Source organism: Oryzias latipes, chromosome 13, assembly GCF_002234675.1.
Source record: "Oryzias latipes chromosome 13, ASM223467v1".
Classification (NCBI taxonomy): Eukaryota; Metazoa; Chordata; class Actinopteri; order Beloniformes; family Adrianichthyidae; genus Oryzias; species Oryzias latipes.
The window spans coordinates 24,688,533-24,702,630 of record NC_019871.2 but is presented as its reverse complement, the minus strand read 5'-3'; the positions used below and the strand labels follow the sequence as shown (position 1 = coordinate 24,702,630).

At 37.2% G+C, this 14,098-nt stretch overlaps 1 protein-coding gene across 3 annotated transcripts in view; it reads left to right on the top strand.

Annotated features, from left to right (window-relative positions):
- kcnab1 (potassium voltage-gated channel subfamily A member regulatory beta subunit 1) overlaps positions 1–14,098 on the top strand; it is a 133,989-nt gene that overhangs the window by 74,741 nt on the left and 45,150 nt on the right. For all 3 annotated transcript variants that reach the window (XM_011482856.3, XM_011482857.3, XM_004075835.4), the window contains exon 2: positions 13,585–13,628. In XM_011482856.3, the coding sequence (XP_011481158.1) occupies positions 13,585–13,628 (44 nt within the window). The remainder of the gene's footprint in view (positions 1–13,584; positions 13,629–14,098) is intronic.

Genomic DNA, 14,098 nt, shown 5'->3' with positions numbered 1-14,098 from the left:
TTATTTAGACTTGCTGAAAAAAAGACTGTAATGTAAGTCCTTTGGCTAATATCCTTAGACCCACTGACTGTTGCTTTAACTAATCCCTATGAGATAACTAGCTGTTGCCTCTGAACTTTACAATATTAAAGGTGCTCTGCTTGTGTACAGCAGGCGTTTATAGAGCTTTACTGTGACTTTCAGTTGGGAAATGGACAACAGCAGGCAAAAGTGAGCGATCAATCCCACTTTAAGGGATTGTCTATAACTGAAAGATAATGAAGAAAGCATGTGTTGGGCCACATAAATCAGATGATATTTTCGCAGCTGTAAATCATTCTCACGGCCATCCTGGATGAGAAATGCTTGCGCAGAGATCTTTTCCCGTCAGCCCCAACGATTTAAATGACAAATCTTCCAGAACTCAAAGTCTCAGAATTGGCTCCTGGTGCTGCTTGTTCCAAGCCTTTACTTCCTGCCAGCTCAGCACAGAACAACAGATCAACCTTCATCAACTGATAGGTTGGTGGCAGGCGGACTTGTTTCTGTAAAAAAGTCAGGGACGTCTGTGCTCTGTTGTTTCACATCCTTTTGTTTGTCATAATTTGGGGTCTTTGTGTCATTTTTTAAATCATGTACCGTGCTGACAAGGATGGACTCCAAGTCAGTGTAGAAGCAATTGACAGCAGAAACTGCTGTAAATTAGTAGTTCATCTGCATGTCCTCCTTTGATGTCTGAGGATGTCTCCCATTTTGCATACATTATTTTAACACAGTTTGAACTTTCTTGTAAAGAAACCTATTAATTCCTAATTCATTTGCAGAGAACCTCCAGCAGAAACGCATGCTAATCCCTATTTAAAATTGGATTCATGTTTTTTTCTGAGTCAGAGCAAATGATGCATGTAGCATCCTCGGTTCTAATCCAAGGGGAATTTGCTGTGGCTGTGTTTTCTTTTCAACCCACGAGGTACATGTTTCAACATACCAGTTTGTCTTGAGACAAATTGTGATTAATAGTTTAGTAGACCTTCTCTACTTGTATGAGCAGATTTCTTGTTCGTTGAGAAGCGTTGGTTCATTGAACTATCGTAATAATAACAATAATTTGTGGCTAATCATACCCTATTTCACTGCACAAATATCAGTGACTCATCTTTTTTTTTTACTTGTAAATATGATAATAATAAAAAAGCTCACATCTCATATTTTGTGCAAAAGATTCAAAACAAACTCAAGGAAGCTTCTTTGAAGAAGGATTTTATGCTACAAGATTTATCTGTCAGTATTTTATTGTTTTCAACTTGAGACTCTGGTCTGGCAATGGGCGATATTTCGTGCCAGTATCAGTATCGGCCGATATTTGCTTGATTGAGTTTATCGGTATTGGTCCGATATAAAATAAATTTGCCGATATTGTTCCGACTGTGTTTGGATACATTCTTTTTTTGATTGGGATACATGTTTTTATATCCCTGGTAATGAGAAGCTTATGGTTCACAGTTATGTATAATGGTAATTTTCAGATACATTTCTAAAGTTTTAAAGTGATACCTGTTCCTTGGAGATCCCTTGTTTAAAAGGTCAAGTACAATGTGGTTGTGCAGAACAACAGCAGTTGTGAATTTGTAGCCCCTGTGCTGTCCAAGGCACCTTAACATTGGGAGTGGGGTCATCTGGACACCACAAGACAGTACAAACAAAAAAAGAAATCTTAACTTTGTGTTATTGTAGACACTTAAATATCGACTATCTGCCACAGAAATCACAAATCAAATTATCAGTATTGGCCGGAAAAAATTAAAAAATCGTCCCATACCTACTCTGGTCCACAAAGTAGATTGGATAACACCAATTGAATTGAAGCACTCCTAATTTTTAATTGAAAAGCCTCTTCTTCCCATTTCCTCAATTTTTGATTATCTGGCGGATAGTAGAAAGCAAACATTGATTTATAACAGGCAAATCTGCTTTTGAGATTGCATACAGTTTTAATAACGTCAACAATTCAAAAAGTCATTTACCCGTTTGAAAATAAAGGGATGGATCAGTATTAATGGCCATGCTGAGCGATGCTAATTGTTCTGCATTAGATCACTGAAACAGAAAAAAAACAGCCTGTAAACTGTGCTGTAAGGTTTGCAATGGGAATTTACAGCTTTGACATGGATGATTTAGCCCAAGAATATCACTTCCTGGCTTTTGCTGAGAAAGTCGTAACCCTGCTGTAGAAATGCATAACTCTAGAAGTTGAAACAGACTGAAAGTGCTGACTTTTAGGACTAAAATTAGGCTGCAGTTATGCCAGAGGTTCAGCAGATCTTGGAGCACCAAGTAGAGATAAAGCTTTCCCTGTCCCGTCTGTACCTGAGCTTTTAGAAAAGTTAAAAAAGTCAATTTTATTTAAGTAAAACTGAATTTTTTTTGTATGGCACACAACATTTTTGACAGATGACATGACATGTGATTTATTTTCTTAATTTTTGCAATTGATATGACATCGTATTCTATTAAACTACGTTGTTAATCTTCAAAATGCGGCATCACCACAGCTATTCATTCAACCACACTACCTTTAGAGAGATAAAGAATCCAAACATTTTTTGACTAAAGACCACTGGAATATGTACTCTGTCTCCTTTTTGATGACAGCTGGGATACACTAGAATAGTTGAATGGATGAGCAGTGGATGGACGGGCCTGTAGGTGTGATGGAATGATGAGCTGAATCTCAGATTTCAGGAGAAGTGTTTGATTGAGGCAGGGCTTACCACACTGACTGTATTTAGTGTCACATTATGACCAGTTTGTAAGAAAAAAATGTCAAAATTAATTTGACTCAAACAAGCAGCAACAGAAAAGCCATCTTTCATTCCCAGTGGCATCCACTATCTCCTAAGTGCCAGTCACCTGCGTATTACATCTAAAAGTAAGTAAGTTTAACACTGGGTTCACACCAGGCACAATTTGTGACACAAATTTGTGTCATCCACCTCTGCTTTGACACAAATGAAGTTTGTTATTTATTTTTTAGAGTTATTTATTTGAAGAACGCTACAAAAACATCAGTAATCATGCCTCCATGCGTGTCTGAGTTCATGTGATCATTCAGATACTCCGAGTACGATGAGCTCCACCGTCTCAACGATTGGCTGCTTTCAGCGCTACATCTGTGTCTCTGTGACCTAGTTTGACAACTTGCTGTCCTGCTTTAGTCTGAGAAGGGAAAAAATAAAAACAAGAAGAAAATTAGAGGAATTGTCTCGATACAAATAAGAAAATTCACAAGGTGTCATGGTTTGGGTTTCTTTGTATTGATTTTTGCTTTCCGTCTTGTTTCTGTCAGGTTTGAGTTCTGTTTCCTGTTTTATTTTGAAAGGTTTACTGTTATGTCATGGTTTTGAGGTTCCAATCTTTCCTGATCGTTGTCACCTGTGTCTTGTCAGTCTTGTCTGTATTTAAGTCTTGTCTCTGCCTTCCTCTTGGGCTGGTCCATTAACGTCTCTTCCCTGACTCCCTTCTGCCATGTGTTCATGCTATGCCCACAGTAAGTTTAGTTTTGTTTTCCTGCTCTGCAGCGCTTTTTGTTTGAAAATAAACCCTTTGCCCTGGAAACCTCTGCACCTCTGGCATGTCTGTGCATTTTGTGTCCTTCATGCTCACCAGCCCTCCCTACCTGACACAAGGAGAATGATCAGATTCTCCTCTATGTTGCTTTTGGACTCAACCCACTGATTCAACCCGTCATGGGCCAAAGCTGAGTCCCTGATTAGTTAAGGTGACGCAAATTCTTCGTCAAAGTTTAGATATTTTAACTTGTGCAAGTTAGAATTTCTGCAGCGCCACGCCGTTGCGCTGTTGCCAGACTGCCGCATCACGCCTGAACTCAAATCATGGGACCTCTGATCTCGTCTTTACGTTGACTTAACATTGGAACTAGCCGCCTTTGCTGTGAACGCAGCACAAGAGTTTGAGTACAATATATGAAGAAACCATGTAAAGACATTGAGGCATCTAATGCTATTGTAAACGATCGACACAAAAACAAGTAAAGAAATCGGGGGCAATTATTTGGTTCAGAGCCATTACATGAAGATATTATAATGAATATAATTCATTTTTGCTCTGCCACATGCATTCATTTGTAATGCTTTTCACATTAGTTACATTTGTAATATGAATATGAACTAGAAACAAATATTTGCCATTTCTGCTTATTTATTATCAATTGTTTTGTCAGTTTGTAAAAAGCATCTCATTTGATATTTTTCACTCAAGCGCTTTGAGAAATGACAAATTCCAAAAATACTAGTTCCAAACTAATCATGTTACAGAAACACTTAGTGAATCCGGTTGTGTTTGTTTGATCATTTTATTCTTGTTCCACTTTTTACTCCAAACTTGAAGCACAGTTAAAGAAAAAATAACTACCAGAGACACAATCTGGGTTTTTGGCCCTATAAAGGACACGGTTACAATTAAAGTTGGACAATCCTTTGTGAAGTCTTCCGGAGTCGGGATTGATATTTTTTTTGTACTGGTTTTTACAAGAAAACGTAATCATTCTTGGCTCTCCAAGCCTTTGTGTCCTTTTGAAAAAGTCAACAACCAGTCTACTGGTCACAAACAATAGCCTAGTATTTGAAAATAAATTAGTTTTTGCTATCTTAAATCTCAGACAATGTTTCTTTCTGAGGCTTTTGCGAGTTGTCTGTGAATGTTTTGCCTCTTATTTTTGCTGCAGGTAAACACAAATAGGACTTGAATGCATATTAACAATGCTGTGATGCCTGAAAAACATCCAAAAACGAAATATTTTTCTTTGATTTTTTTTCTTTTCTTAGAAAGAACTTTCAAACTGCTGTTTCATCAGTATGTGGGGAAATGATAACACCTGAACTGACAAATTCAGAGCCAAAGTGATTCTTTTGCCCACGCAGCTTCTCTGAGTCTATGTGCGCATCAACATGACCTGCAAGTTTTTAGCTGTGGCTGCAACATGCAAACAGTTAGAGGTGCCTGTTTGCTACTACAATAATGTAATTGAGAATCTGTTCACATTTTCTGTTTTCCACTAATAGGAGCACCATTATATGGGGGCAAATACTGCACCAGGCTAATGGATGCTTTGCCATTTTCAGTTTTCATCTTGATGACAATGAGCCTCAGGATAGAAATGCAGATGTGTGTTTGTGAGTGTTTTTTATTACTATGGGGTGACCATGAGAACTGCTGCTCTAACAGACAGACTCCACAATGACGCCTCGTCTGTTCAGCCTTTGGTAAATGACCTCTCGGTTTATAGAAGAGGGTGCTTCAAGCCACCAAAACTTTATTCTACCGGAGGTTTGACTTCATTGGTTGTTATTTTATGTTTAAGAGAAAGAAAGTCTAAATGATTGTCCTTTTAGCATGTTGATTAATGCCTGCATGTGGCATTTGCTGCACAGAATGAATGCAAAAATACTATCCCCCTCTTGTCAGTGAAAAATCCTACATGCAGACTTTGAAAAGTCCACATCGGTGTCACCACAAACCTCTAAAGACTTGCCATTACTGCTCCTGTCATAGTGTATGTTACAGCTGCCACTGTAAAGGTGTCAAAAGCCATATTGTGCCTCCTGCCAGTTGCATTGGAAATGCTTTTCTTCTCCGGCTGCTCGAAAACGGCTTTTAGATTTCTTCCATACAGCGAGAGCTTGATGCTCTCTTGATGTAGGCATCAGTTCTGCGCTTAAAGCTTCTGCACTCACTCAGGGTTCACAGTTGGAGAGGTGTAAAATGTACCCCACAGCAGAGATTGCAGTCTAAAGTTAAAAAGAAGTGTTTGACTCCTGGGAACACAGATGTTAAATCACATGAACACGTCCATTCAGATACCTTCATGTGCTCAAAGCTTCTTTTTCCTCCTTCTTCACGATGATAGATCAGTCAGAGGATGCTGAAAGATTTATTTTTGCAAAACAAACATCCTTCGTCCTGTTTTGTTAGTCAGTCAGTGTGACAAGCTGTCAATGGGGAATACAACAGCCTACATGATCTCCCTCAAAGATGCATTCAGCGTAGAACAGTTAGATAAATAAGAACAAAGGGATTGATAAACAGCTGTTAAATAGTGGATACTGAAAAGGGACAAAATCATCAACTAATAATTAACAGCGTTTAAACACCAGATGGGCAGAGGAAAGAGTCTGTATACCTGTTTGTTGTCCCACTGGATCACCTGAAGGGCTAAGAGGAAACTCTTGTTTAAACCCTTTAACAGCAGAGCTTTAGCTTCACTATTGACATTTTTTCAACTGCCCTATTTCTTCAACCGTTTATGCAATCATCTGTCATGATTTCAGTGGATTCCGTAGTGGAGCACATTTAAGGTGGGAGGCTACATTAGCCTATCTAAATATGGAAGTAACTTCCAGTTTATGCATCACTTTACGTTGGTATTGTGTTACATGTCGATGCAAAGCCAATTTTTATTGGCACCGCCATCATCACTACAAGATCAGCCTAAACATTCACTATTCTGAGACTAAACTCACTTAGATCTTCGTAAAAAGTTTTCCACAAGTGTTCCTTTAGTAGCTGTACTCCAATATGGTGTGCAACTTTGCATACATTAATCCTGTCACAACGCTTCTATTAGGTTTCTCTTTATTCATCCAAAAAATCATCAGAAAGTATCCACTATTGTTTCTTTAAACTGTGGATAACACAACAAAATTAGTGGACATTCAACTTATGATTCAGTTAAAAACAAATGTATTTTGTAATTCTGAAACAATTTTGTTTTGGCCGTTTTTGCATGTAAGTGCAAGAGTTTCAGAGCTAAAATAACAGGGAATTCAACATTACAATGTTTTCTTTTTTCTCTCTTTCTTCTGGGAAAAAACAAAAACTACTTGGTTGTTTCTGCTTGGCTCTGTGATATAAGGACTTCTGAATTGAAAGTACCAGATACAAATTACATCCTGGTTACCAGGTAACCATTACTTTGTTTTTCCTGTATCTTGTATATTATTTACAACATTTTGTTCATTAAAGATGCAAAATAAGACAGCAACAACGGTGACTGCTTGTTTAAGGTTAGACTTAGTGAAGGAGAAACAGTAACTCCATTTAGACAGCTATTATTTGTCTGTAACACATTTATTCTGTTTCAAGTGAAACATTTTTAGTCCATATTGTGCCTCCTTGGCTGGTTTATTGTTCGCGTCAACATTTTTTATTTATTTATGTTGTCTGAACTGTGTCAACAACTGTGTGAACACATAATAGTAAGGGGAAATTCTTATCCCAGCATGGAATAGATAATCTGAGGAGATCCCTTTCTTTGTGATGATTGTTAAAAGTCTTAGTTCAGAAAGACAATAATTAACCATGAGGCACTTTTTTTCTTGTTAATTAAGGTCATTCACAACAAACAGTGATCTTGCAGATGTAGCTACGTTGGTTATAGTAAGAGTTGCTTCAGAGGCATAAGTCAGAGAAGAGACCTCCTTTATGTGTCAGTCTCTGACACAAGAGCATGACTTGGCCCAGTTATTTCTGCTGATGATGCAAAGTCAGCAAAGTTGTTTTTCGAGAGGCTGTAAGATTTTAAAGTTCAGACTGAGAATGAGATATATAAGTCTAGCAACAGCTATAAAAGGAAAAGTGTATTTTCGCTAAAATTGCAACACAATAGAAGACTTTTAAAAAGTGATAATAAGATAATAAGAGATCAATAAGAGATCAATGCAGGAAATATCTCCTTTATAGCACCCAAATTTGTTGAGGTTGGCCTCTAATACTGATTATTCATTTTTTCCAAATTTTTGCTCTGAAATGATTTTTGTCCATTAAGGAAGGCAATACTCCTTCCTATGAAGTATTCATTTGACTAAGCTAAAAAAGTTTGTGAACTTTCAGAGACTTTAGCTACTCAGTCCATCTTCTACAGAATAAAGTTTTGCAGGAGCACACTTTGTACTGAGAGGTTAAAGCTGCTTTCTGTTTCATCTGCATTTCTGCAGAGTGCAGGTGGTCAGCAGTTATGTCAGGGGTGTTAGTATATATAGACCACATTGATGACGCTGTGGTGTATTTTATAGTTCTGTTAAAGGCTGAAAAGGTTATGTCATTAGATCCCTCAAGCAATGAAAAATGGGTTGTGTCACATTGATGCAGAAAAGTTGTTGGGCAGAGCAGGAAACTATTTTGAGACTTAACGTAGATAAATTAAAAGGGGCCAAAATAAAAGGAATTCGTGGTACAGATTTCATCATAGAAAATCTGTTTTACAAGCTAATATATTAAGGAGTGCCCTTAGTATCTACAGCTTTTCTTTAGAAAGCTGTGATTCTTTTGTATTGTGTGGCCTCAATTGTTTCTTTACCTTATTTAACAAACTAAGAATTGAAAGAAGAATTGATAATGTGCACCAAATTTGGATTCTCTATGGATTGCTGCGATTACATCGATGCACTGCAAAAACAGGCCAAGAAATGTGTTAAAATATAAAAAAAATGTCTTTAAATACTCCAAAAAAACTGCCAATGGGGTAAGAAAAATTGTCTAACAGAGAATTTTTTATTTTACTAAATAAATTCAAATCCTCAAGACGTGTTTTCCTTAACTGACATTACTTTTCTTTACCAGATTGCTTTTCTTGCAAGACAGAAAACAGAATGTTATTTCCTTAAAATTCCTCTTTTGCAGTGTGGTAAATACAACATGCTGTACATATTTTGTATTTTATGGGTCGTATTGCTGGTTAGCACAATTTTGAAGAATAATTAAACCAATCAATCATTATTTACTGGCCTGCAGATGTCAGGCTTCATCAGGCTTAAATGTGAGCTCCAAAGTTGTATTGCAGACATATAAAGTCAATCTCTGTTTTTATTTTAATACTTTTAGTTTTAGACCCCGTGAGTGAGTATTCATCACTATTGCAGCCTTAATGGGACTAATCATCCCTTTTGTGAAAAAAATTCAGTAATTGCTGCATCCCACTTCATGACAATTATCTTCACTACTGAATGTTGACACATTTGTAATTAAGTTATTGATATGTTTGTACTATAACCAGAACAAAAACAGCAAAACAAGAAAGACTGCATTCACAAAGGCATCTAGTGTGTTGCATTGAAGTCCTGCTGTGCAGAACTTCCGTCCCGTCATTGTGAAAGAACGTTTTTTTTGTAGAAAAAATAACTGTAGAATGTTATTTCTTTTGAAGTTACCATTTTCTTCACTTTTCATATCTTTCTCTATATTATGCTATTTTTTTCTGGATTAACAACATTATATTATGATGAGCAATTTGGAGCAGTTGAGTTTTCTACAGATTTCTGGGTAACTTACTTTTGTTGTGCTGTGTTTGTAAGTGTTGTGTTTTCCTAACGTCACTGTTGATAACAGTCAACAGTTGTGTCCTCTTGGACAAAAAGGTTTACCAGCACTCATCTCATTAAATGTTATAACTTTATGCCTTCATGAATCATTGCCCTGGTTTGGTTTTTATGAGCAGTACGATGGTTTTGTATAAAGTTACAACCTTGTAAAAATGATCAAAAGAATTCCCTGAAGAGTATCATCAGACTCTGTTGACTCAGGATGTTTGAAATGAAGTGCTGGGCCAATTTTCATGCATTATGGAAAAATATATTTACTTTTTGATTGAAAAAATTTTGTAATGGCAAAATAATTTTCTATTGTAAGAGTACTGAAGCCTTAATGTGGGAAATATGGTATTGACTGACATAGCTGGTTTGAATTCAGATTCCAAAATGAAAATGTTTTTATTAGTAGGATCCTTCATTAGAAGCCGTTTGCTCACACTACCTTAGTTATTCCAAAGATTCTTCAACCAATGCCTTCACAGGTGGGATGAAAGCAAGAGATAAAAATATTTCAGATTGATGGTATAAAATGTTCTCAAGCACTGTTGTATTATGACTCATTATGGCTCTAAGGGGCTGTCTTTAACACTAAGGCCGATTTAGAGCGTTCTCCAGTGAGCTTGGATCACTGTTGGTCCTCCATTGCAGAACTGAAACTTGTCTTTCACACTTCAGGCTAAAATGAGTTTAAAATATAGTAATAGGGCAGCTAATGGGCAAATCAGTGTCAGGTCTGTGGTGATGATTGTTGACACGCAGGAGGTGGAATATCTTCCAGCAGATGAAAAGAAGATGATCTTGCCATAGAGCTGCAGGTCGTAGAGAAAACCCATTACTGTCCGTCATTTGGTGCAAATGGAGACATTCTTATCATGAAATGAGTTGACTCGGTGGTGGGGATGAGTTCTAATTTAATACTAGTTTGGGCAGCCAATTATTTTGAGAAACATTTGAGGGGGCCAATAGATCAATTGATCTATGGAGGGTGAGGGTTAATTGTGCCAATATTGTACTTGTATCATCTAAAATAAGTAAATTGAATATCTGTTACCTGGTTACTTCACAACTAAACAGTCAGTTTCCTGTTAATGGGAAGGCTGGCAGGTTGGCCTATATTATGCATTTAGACATTGTCCTAAAAGTCACTTGTGGTTGGTCTCTGCTGGCGCTACTAATGCATAATTCGCTGCTACTGCTAGCGCCAGCTTCAGCAACCGGAAACCTGCGCTTACTCAAAATCAAAACAAAGTAAGCAATAGAGGACAAGAATGAGTTGAAATAACGAGTGATCAAATAATGTCAGCGATGAACAGCAGACGAAAACTACCAACAGTGGCTAGGCTCTGCTGGAACTGTGAGCGACCGAGTGAGACGAGAAGTGAAGTGAGAGGCCACGCCCTCCCTTGCATCGACCAATCAGCACCAGCAGCTACTTTAAAAGAGAGCCAGAGAGAGCAAAGAGCGCTCTGGTTTTCATAAAATATTTTTGAAATTTAGACTGTTTGCATGGAATCACGTTTGGGGGGCAGTCCTGGTATCTGACCCCCGCCTTGGCTATGCCTAGATCCAGGCCCGGGTAGCAGTAACGTTTAGCTCCTGCTTGTCCTCTTCATGAACTTGTTGATAGTTTCATGTCTGCTGCTTAGTGGACACTGTCATAAAAAGCTGACATGACGGGATAATAATGCGGGTGGAGTGTTACTGGACATGACACCCGCTGTGGGCTGGAACTGACTGGAGGGACAATCTGTGGATTAAAACCTGCCACACTATTCTCCATTTAAATACAGTTAAATACAACTGTTAGAAATAAAGCTTTATTACTGTATCTATGATTTTCATTGCTTGGATTATTTATGTTTGTGAATGATCTCCAAAACAAGTAGAAGAACTCCAGTCAGATAGTTAAACACCTACCTGACTCACAGTTTATTCCTTAGAATCTTGGTCAAACAAGCACTCATAAAGCTCCAGCTTTTAATCTTTAGACTTTAGATCAATTATAGCAAAATTAACGAAAATGAAACGTAGGTTTCTTTGAACATTTGTGAACTTGAACTATTTAATGAACAAAGTTAAAGATGTTCAACCAGAAATATTGATGGATCCACATCTCACATTACATAAACAGTGACCTTTTGAAAACCTTAGTGTAGCATTAAGAGTTTTGAGGATTTACCGAAGTCAAATTGAACATTTTGCACAACAAGAGCATCTTTTCAAGCCAACTCCAACAACAATAAAATTAATAAATTATACAGTAGTTTATAGTTAAAATGATAGCTTTATGGTTAAACAAATAGGTAGAATAAAATACATGTAATAGGAAAATAACGGAGCATGGAATGTTAGCTATCAGCCAACGTTCTCACAGATAAACATCTGGATGTAGACATGGATCTGTGGTTTTACAAGATAGGTGCTAGGTGTCATTACACCCTACTTTGATAAAAAAAAACACAAAATCATTGGTATGAGGGTAACATAAACAAATCGGTCATTGGGGTGAGTATGTGTCGTCAAATGACTGATTCCCTGTCAGGCACATCTGGAAGAGAGCAGCTGCATTGTCCGACTTGAATCTTCCGCAGCTGTTTTGCTCCCAAGAGGCTTTAATATCATTTGAAAAACTGATGTTTTATGGTTTTTAGGCTTGGACTACCCTAATTACATTGTACATCCAGCACATGTATTTACAAGACAGTCCCTGGCATGATACACATTTTCCATTTGAGGAACACTTAAAACACCTAAATCTGTTCATATCAATGCTTTCTCCTCTGGAAAGAGTCCAGATCATGAGCTTTCATGCTTATATGGTAAAGAAAAACCCTCTTCTGATTCAAATAAAGGGCAGAAAAGCGCATCAAGGCCACACCTGCTATCTGTGCAACTATAAATGGATAACCTGCATACTGGGTCACGCTGCCTTACATGGAGAGGATCAGAAGGGAACCAAAACACAGTTGGAGAAACATACATGTTGGAAACTTAAGTAACAGATGTCCCAAATTCCAATGAGCCAAACAGCCTCCAGACATTTCTTCCCGTTTTAACGATCTGATTTGATCACATCCTTGCGTGTGAGAAGAAAATGTCTCCTTTTTACTTCAAAACTGCTGGATCTCCTGGAATCCATAGTAAAAATAAAAACACTCAGAACTCTATCCAATCCTTCCTTGATTATCAAATAGTTATACTCACCATTTTAGTTACACCTCGAATTTGGGGTTATATATATATATATATATATATATATATATATATATATATATATATATATATATATATATATATATATATATATATATATATATAAAAAAATCAGGTTGGAAAAACACGGAAAAAAACATTGTAAAAAGAACGTTATTGTTTATTGTTGATTGGTGTGGGAAAAAATGGGAGACCCCTCCACAACTTTAACCTCTTTCACTCCTTCAAACCTGAGTTTAGTTACCATAATGTAAGAACGTGTTTTTCTAGTGTTTTCACCATTAAAGGTGGTGCTAAATTGAGTAAAGTCCTGGATTAAATTATAGTTTGTGAATTGGTGACATATGACATGAATGGGTTAAAGTGTTGTGCTTTCTCTGTCCCATCAATAAACTACCAACACAAGTTTTAGGATGATCTGTCAGCTTTATAACTGGGCAGCTGAAGCTAAAAGCTATGGTTCATAACTTTTAGAGCACCTAAATGAGGATTTGTGGGACACCATGAGGAGGATAAAAAATAAAGAAACTGCTAAAAATTGGATGAAGATGACCACAGAGCTGACTCATGTCATCATAAGCTGTGAAGTGGACAGTTGGATCAAAGCCCAGAGTTGAGATTCTGCAGGTTAATGACTTGAGGACCCTCAGAAAAGGCTGTGAAGCATGGCCACAGCAGTCCGAGGCGGGGGTTAGAATGGTTTACTGACTAAAGACCCCACAGCTATGAAATAATGAGCTACGACTTGAATAAGTTTAAATTGACTGGCCCAATTAAGGACAACTCTTGTCTCTCATGAATGCGTGCACAGAAAATACCCTCATGTCCCTTGAGAAATAATAATGTTTTTTTCATTGTCTATAAACATGTTTCAAATCAATATAAAAATGGTTAATGTCACATTTTTTGGAGTTGTTTTTGCCTTTGATTTTGGTTCCTTTAAGTCCCAAACTAACTTGAAGTGCTTGTTATTGTAAAAATGATTGATCCAGTGTGTCTCTTTTGACAGGAACCTTGGGAAGAGTGGGCTCAGAGTGTCCTGCTTAGGACTGGGTGAGTAAACCTCGCTTCACGTCCTCTTCATGCAAATTCACAAAATTATTACAAACTTATTAGAAATGGAATTTAAGTTATTTGTCATTTTCTGTGGTGCTTCAGACGCTATAAAGGAATTTGTTTCTCACGATTAAAGATCCCTTTTTTATTTTTATTGACATTTACTGCATCTATTCTTAGAAGACAACAGAAAAGATCTTTAATTTAAACATATGGGGTGTTTATTCATTATTACATACTTAACTTTTAAGATTTTAAGACAGAATAACATCCATGCAGATTATCATTCAACCAGGGAGATTATATGAAATTGTTAGGTCAAACTGCATGTAGGTTAGACTTTAGTGCAGGTGGCACCATCCCTGTTCCTCTTGGGCTACTGCCCTGCTTGTTTTGGAACTAACCCTTACTGGTGAATACAGGCTGTCTGCGGGCAAAAATGGGCAAACCTGCTCATGGAATGTGTT